Source organism: Triticum dicoccoides, chromosome 2B, assembly GCF_002162155.2.
Source record: "Triticum dicoccoides isolate Atlit2015 ecotype Zavitan chromosome 2B, WEW_v2.0, whole genome shotgun sequence".
NCBI lineage: Eukaryota > Viridiplantae > Streptophyta > Magnoliopsida > Poales > Poaceae > Triticum > Triticum dicoccoides.
In genome coordinates this window covers 434,438,340-434,445,624 of record NC_041383.1, presented here as the reverse complement: position 1 = coordinate 434,445,624, position 7,285 = coordinate 434,438,340, and the positions used below count along the sequence as shown (strand labels likewise).

The window sequence follows — 7,285 nt, the reverse complement described above, 5'->3', positions numbered from 1 at the left end:
AACAGACACGGTATCCGTCCTACGACATCCTTCTTCAAGATGAAATAGTCATTGTAGGAACGGACGCCATTGTAGAGGCGATCAAAGACATTTTTTCGAATTCGAAAGCGCCGGCAAAAATTGTCCATGAATAAGGCATCGGGGGCAAAGTAGTCGTCCATCAGCGTCAAATGGCCTGTCCCGATTCAGCACTTGATGACCCTTGATTGATCCCTTGAAATTGAGAACATGCTCTTCAGCATGCTCCGCGTCTGCAAGGAGTGCCTGCATCATTGTTGTTTCATCCGCATAGTCCTCGTCGGACAACCCAATGTAGCACTCTTATATGTAATCCATGTCCCAATCCATTGCTTCAAAGAAGGGACAAATTTTTTTATCACAGGAATTTCACCAAACACTTGCCAGGTGTGGTGACCCCGTACTAGCGGATGGTACCTTCATGACAAGTGGACGAGAGGTGTGGACGGCGGACGAGAGGTGTGGACTGGCGGTGGAGGACAAGCGGCGTGGCGACCGGGTGGAGCGGTGGAGGTCGCGGAGGTCTGGGAAGGGCTTGGCGGCCGGCCGAGGTGGTAGAGCGGCGGCGGCGGCGCGGGAGGAAGCGGATGTAGAGAAAGAGGAAAGGATGGAGATGCGGGGTCCGGGCGGGGTTTTGGGTGGGCCGGGGGTTCCGGAGTCCTACGTGGCGATGGTCCGGACGTAGGACGCCCGGATTGGTCCGCGGACCGATGGGGGATGGCGTTGGATGGCAAACTGCGTCTGGACAGCTTGTTCCGGACGCTTGCAGGAGGTTCAAGGGTTCGCTTTGGAGATGCCCTAAGGCCACCCACATTGCTATCCTCATTACTTGGCTATCCTATTTTGCCATTGCAATGAGAATGGCCAACATGCTGGCAACAATGTTGAGAAGGTTCAGTGTCACGGGATCCCCTTGTTTAAGACCCCCTTTTGAGTTCTCTCTCATTCTACGAATTTTGCAATCTAGTCGCACCACTGTAGTGTGAACCCTTTCATGCGAAGGTTATTGAAGAAAATACCACTCAACCTTGTCATATGCCTTCTCAAAGCCAACCTAGTCACTGAGCTTATTTGAATGTAGCACGTCGAAGCTTGTCAATCACCTTGATAAACCTACGCTAGGGGTTGGCATAGCTCGTTTAAGTCTCCATTGTTCGCTTCCTAATTGAGAGGGGTAGTCCAAGGTATTTCACAGGGAGAGACTTCTCCGCAGTCAATCATGGCCTTAGTCAGAGCAGCATCACCATCGTCGCATTTGATAGGCAATAATGCACATTTGGAGAGACTACAAAGAAGGCTCAGGGCATGACAGAAGACCTAGAAGATGGATTTGATTGCCTGAAGCTCCTCACTCAGGGACTTTATGAACATGATGACATCATTTGTGTACATGGACATACTCTGAACGTTCTCTCTGCCTATAGGGGAAAATAAACTCCAGGACTCGGGCCTTCACATCGTGAGAAGCAAGATATCCATGAAAATGATGAAAAGAGCGGGGAAAGCGTGTTCCCTTGGCCAAGGCATCTAGTGAATTTAGGACCCGGAGAGCAGTTAGGCAGAATGCGTGTTCATGCAGTGGAAAGAGTGGTAGATAGCATGCCAGCCACACTATCGATCATCGAAACCCTTGCGCCTTAACACTTCAAACCGGAAGGGCCATGCAACCGGGTCAAAAGCTCGATCCATGTCAAGCTTCACAAGGTGGTATCTTTTTTGTTGTTGATGAAATGATCAGGCGGTCTGCCACACCAGCATGAAATTGTCATGTATGGAACATTTCTTGATGAAGGCTCCTTGATTGATGGACAGATCCGAGGGAGGAGGTGCGAGTCTTATTGCATGACTATGGGTCTGTATACTCTTTTGTCCTCCCCTGCATCAGGTTGCTTGCTTGCGAAGGTGGACCAAATGAGTCCAGTTTAGGATTTCAATTCCTCTTCCACTTGGAGTGTAGAGATGCTAAAAAATGCCACAATGTCGTGCTTATTTAGTTATTTTGATGCCAGCAATTTTGGTAAACTGCCATATTTGTCCGGGAGGAGAATCAGCGTCTTGGCCAGCAAAATCTGCTCGCTAACGCATCCCAATTCCCACTTTACACGCGTTCCAGCAGCCTCAACTTGGCGTTGAGTCTCAGGATGGGATCAAGGGCCACTGGATCCCAGAGCTGTCAACGACCTCTCAGCCAAACCATCCGTTGTGAGCCAGAAGGACTCAAAGTGGAAGTGTGTACTTTTCTTGAACTCTGGTGTCATCGAGAGCAGTAGAGGACGACCTGAGAACAAGTTATGCCATTCGACCGAGACTAAAATCTGCCCAGCTTGCGAAGGGTGGTGTTTTCTTGATCATTGACCATGCGTAGGCTCTCCCATTAAGGTGGATGTCGGGCATAAGATCCTCGGTGGGACAGAACTTTCCCATCATTCTTCAATTTAAAGTTTGAGTTGTTTTCAAAAAATTTAAAGTTTGAGTTGCTTGTTTTGGCCGTGTTTTACGTTAATATCTCCCAGAACTACCACGAACCTTGGGCCATCGCACATGCCGCTCATGTCGCTCTCGGCTTATCTAAGAAACATATTTCTTTTCGCGTTCTTCTTGTGTGCCATGCACGATGGTGATTTAGCACTACAGTCGAATCTCTTGTGGGCTCGGATGTACACATTGATATGTTTTTACTCATAGGATGAAACAAAGGCATTCCATTTGAGTTATATCAAAGGGATTTGCCTCTCAACAAAGACCTAATTCAGCCTAAGAGGTCACCTGAGGAATAGCCAGATAAACAGTAATACGCTAGTGTGGCATAGTTCCCTGGTACATACAGCACACAACGAATTTGATTGGTACACCCTTGGGATCACACTCCTTTTGATAAACACCAATTATGTATGGCCACTAGTCTCCGTGCTGTCATTGGTCAAACATTCAAATTCAAGTTAGCTAATCTTTTAATTAAATATATAAAGTATGGCAGAGCTGGCATTTGATACATGTCCACCGTATGTGCATCATTGTTTTGTAAAAGATAAACATCATACATTCACACTTTTGGTTTCCCTCACTGAGGTGCGAGTTTGAGCAATTTTCTTTCCATTCGATCCAAAGAACGGATCGGGTTCCACTATGAAGATATAGCGGAACAAAAACTAAAAAACCCTCAAGGTTTGAAGCTAGAAAAATAAAAGACATGGTTCCAAGCGTGAGTTTGAGCAATTAGAATATGCAATTGCACACAGTTTATTATTTAGTGTATTTGTTTCACATTGTCTTGGTTTTACCTGAGTTTATATTTGTCTGGTTGAGCTGATAATTTATAACTCGGTTTTCTGCAGATCATCTCCTACTGGAGGGACAGGTTGAAGAGCTGGGGCTATGATCCACTCTTTCTAAGTGTTGATCAGAGATCTGGATTATCTGCTCTTGAAGAGATGCTGGAAGGACAGACAACTGTAGTTGTTGGTCCAAGCGGTGTTGGGAAGTCCAGTCTTATTAATGCCTTGAGATGCAACCAAAACATTTCAGAGGAAGATCCAATACATCAACTTCTTGAACAGGTGACTGTTATATAATTTCAAATTGCATTTAACCCCAGGCATATCGTCATCAGTTTCATATAACGAAAGGTTTAACCAATAATTTCACTTAGTCACACGTGTTCTTACTTTTTGTTGCATTTTGCCCTAGCCGCATGGCCCGGCTCATGCCTGATCGGGTTGCCAATGGCACATCTTGTTCCACATGGCTTGTCTTTCTTAATTGATCCATCTCATCAGCCAAACACATGCGGCGATATTATTTTCCTACTTCATACTCTCATCCATTTCTGAACCTTTCAGTGCCGTACATAATCTGTTCTGAGAATTTCATAATTTCTTGTTTTGTTAGTTTTCCTCTAAAATGTAACCCCTTTTGTTGGCAGAATATTTATTTACGGATATAAACTCACAGCTGGTTACTAAGGTTGGATCAATTTATCAGGAGTAATGGTATCTTTATCTAAAAAAGAAACTCAATATGTTAGCTATGCTTGATATTGAGATATTGCTGATTGGATTTGCTGAACTAATGTGTTGCCTCTGATATGGTATTCAGGACTAATTCAATATGTATTTTTTATGTGGTCCCAAGTTGGTTTGCCTTGCAGAATAGGAGATGCATTGTTGTCTGTTTCTTTATGTGGATGCAGTAGTCTTTTTTCCTTGTACCTCAGATATCGTATAGCTTGACATGCTCTTATTCATTTTTCCCATCGTTGCGAAGTTTCTCAACCTTTTTCCAGTAAACTTTAGCACGGTTAGAAACCTTTATCGATGTGGACACTGAAGTCCCTTGCTTGTGCACATTGTTTTCCAGAATAGTAAATGGTTTGGTGAACAACGCGTTGGTACTGTGTCCAAGAAAAGCGGCAAAGGAAAGCATACCACACGTCATGTTTCATTACTTCCGATAGTTGATGGAGGTTTTCTTGCTGATACTCCTGGATTTAACCAGCCTAGCCTGATGAAAGTGACCAAAAGGGGTCTTGCAGAAACTTTCCCTGAGGTTTGTTCACTTGATGCTCTATTTAGTTCCAGCTTCTGTGCATGAGCAAGTTGACTCTGTTATGGTTCTAGTTTAGTTTGTTATGACATTTGCATAATTGTGGTATTGATTTTGTATCCAGATAAGAAAGATGCTAGAAGAAAATGAGTCCTCTGGGTGCTTATTTAATGACTGTGTTCACCTTGGTGAACATGGCTGTGTTGTCAAAGGTGACTGGGAAAGATATCCATACTATCTGCAGTTGCTTGATGAGATCAAAATCAGAGAATCCTTCCAGTTACGAACATTTGGAACTAAAAGAGAAGGTGATGTCAGGTAAGCCGTAAACGTTTCCTTTATGAGAATCACTAATGCACACCAACACCAGATACATATGCCTTTTCTTCTCTATTTCTAGTACTGTGGTTTCTGTTTTTTAAAAGATTTCTAGCAAATATTCTCTAAGCTATAAGCTATCAACAAAATAAAGCCAAATGTTTGGAAGACAGGTCTGTTTTTTCATAGTTTGGCAAGGTGAAATGCATTATGGTGAATGGAATCTACCTTATGGCAGTAGGCCCTAGATTACCTATTTAGCACTGATCTGCTTAGCATATGCCGATCTTTCCATGATTGTGGTGACAGCAGTTGCTTTTATTCATACAGAAATGATCCCTATATTTGGAAATTTTCTGGTGCCGAATCATGTGGTTATTTAATTTTCTTAGGTTCCATACAAATTACTTTCTTCATTTCGCTACAACTGTCCCCAGCCTCGGTGCACTTTGTCTAAAAATATCTAGCCATTTAGGGAATCAAGACTAGCTCATGCTATATTTCCACTGCCTGCCTTACTTTAATGCTTTGGAAAAGGTTAAGTAATTGTACCATGCCTATTCATAAAGGTTTTCTATTAGAACTTTTTCTTGGGTTAGTGTTTCATTGGCCCATGCACATGGTGGCCTAGATATATAATAATCTACTCTATAGAGTCATATTTGACAGATTGGCATCCTTTCTTTAGATCAGTTCCTGCGTATCAAAGCACCTACTCTTTTTGATGGATGCTGAACTTTGTGTGTGTTAACAATGCAAACATACCCATCTTGCTTCAGGTATAAAACAGGTACGATGGGTGTGAAGCAAGCGGAGCCTCGCCTTCAACTCAAAAAGCACAGGAGGGTGTCCAGGAAGAAGTTGAACCAATCGATTCTCGATGAAATGGATTCTGACATGGATGACCTCGATGATGACTACCAGTTCGGTGTAAGCCGACGTAATAGCAAACGGTGAAGCTGATTCTTACCTGATCTAACAAACTCTAAACATTACCAAGGAGGAACAATGGATGTACATAACTGGCTCTCTACTGTCGCCGCCATGTCTAATTCTACTGACCAAGTTTTGAAAATAGAAATGTGTAGACGAGGAAACTACAGAAATGTGCCCTAGATGGTGCAGATTGACATTACTTGTTTCCCTGTGACAACATCGAGAAGAAGAAACTAATAAGATAACCAAAGAAGCAAATTTACACGATCTCCTGCGGCGTTGTTCTGAACTTTCATAAGGTGGTGTTGATTGCTCTATAATCAATTTTATGAGGTACAGCTGCAGCCTTGAGGCGTCGATTTAGGTTTCTGATGAGGCTCACAGTAGACCTTGGACCAACATCGGTATACATCATCAAGTCGTATTTTCAAATTCCAAGTGTTTGGTTAAACCACGAGGAAACTTCTTGGCAGCTTCGTAACCCAAGAAAACTAAACCCCGGGTGATGTGTCATAACAACATTTAGATTGAGAGGAATGCCTGATAAAGGATGTAAGATTATGCAAAACAAACGTCCTGTAGGATGGGCTATATGTGGTTGTGGACGCAGTCACGCAGAGCCGAATAGAAGAAGCCCTTGGACCAACATTTTTTTATTTTGTTTTTTTATCTAACGACATAAAGCATCATAGCTCCAATTTCAAATATGAAGCCCTTGGACCAACATTGATATACATTATCAACTTTGCTAAGTTTTTTTAGTGTTGCTCTGTTAATTAATCTTTTGTTCAGGATAACCATTCCTTTAAATAGGTGCATAAATTAGAATGGCATGAGAAGTACATAAGGAAGGGTTCAGGGGTTTTGGAGGCTATATGCCTCACTCAACTAGTCGAGTTTACCACAAGAAGGATCTGCATGCAATGATAAAAAGGTCAGAGGTCAACGTCAGTTACCCCTTTTAACGACCGGTGATCTGGTTGGTAAGAAATCTGAGTCCTCTTTACTTTGACCATTTTGACGAATCGTCCATCGTATACAGAAGCATAGCATATAGTACCTGCCTCCACTCCACAACCGTGACGCAAGGCTGCAGTTTGCACATTGTATATATTGTACGTATATATGTACTCCCTCCGTTCCTAAATGTAAGTCTTTGTAGATATTCCACTAGGTGGACTACATACGGAGCAAAATAAATTAATCCACACTTAAAATGCATCTATATACATCCGTATGTAGTTCATAGTGAAATCTCTATAAAGACTTATATTTAGGAACGGAGGGAGTATAATGCATGGTCCCTAATCTGACCATTTCTTCATCAGGAATCAGATGGAAGGCATTATCTTGACAAGCAACCAGACGGGCCAAAACTCCCCACTAAACGAACTGCATATTGATTATCAACGTCACTAGTTTGGTCAGCAGTTTCTTTGTGCTTCTATTTATATGTAGTAAAAATAAATAA

General features: G+C 42.6%; 1 protein-coding gene across 1 annotated transcript in view; it reads left to right on the top strand.

Moving 5' to 3' along the window:
• LOC119364083 (small ribosomal subunit biogenesis GTPase RsgA 1, mitochondrial-like) overlaps positions 1–6,081 on the top strand; it is a 16,007-nt gene extending 9,926 nt beyond the window's left edge. The window contains exons 2-5 of the mRNA XM_037629488.1: positions 3,354–3,575; positions 4,375–4,563; positions 4,685–4,878; positions 5,658–6,081. Coding sequence (XP_037485385.1) covers positions 3,354–3,575; positions 4,375–4,563; positions 4,685–4,878; positions 5,658–5,835 — 783 coding nt within the window. The 3' untranslated portion in view covers positions 5,836–6,081. The remainder of the gene's footprint in view (positions 1–3,353; positions 3,576–4,374; positions 4,564–4,684; positions 4,879–5,657) is intronic.
• The last annotated feature ends 1,204 nt before the right edge of the window (positions 6,082–7,285 follow it).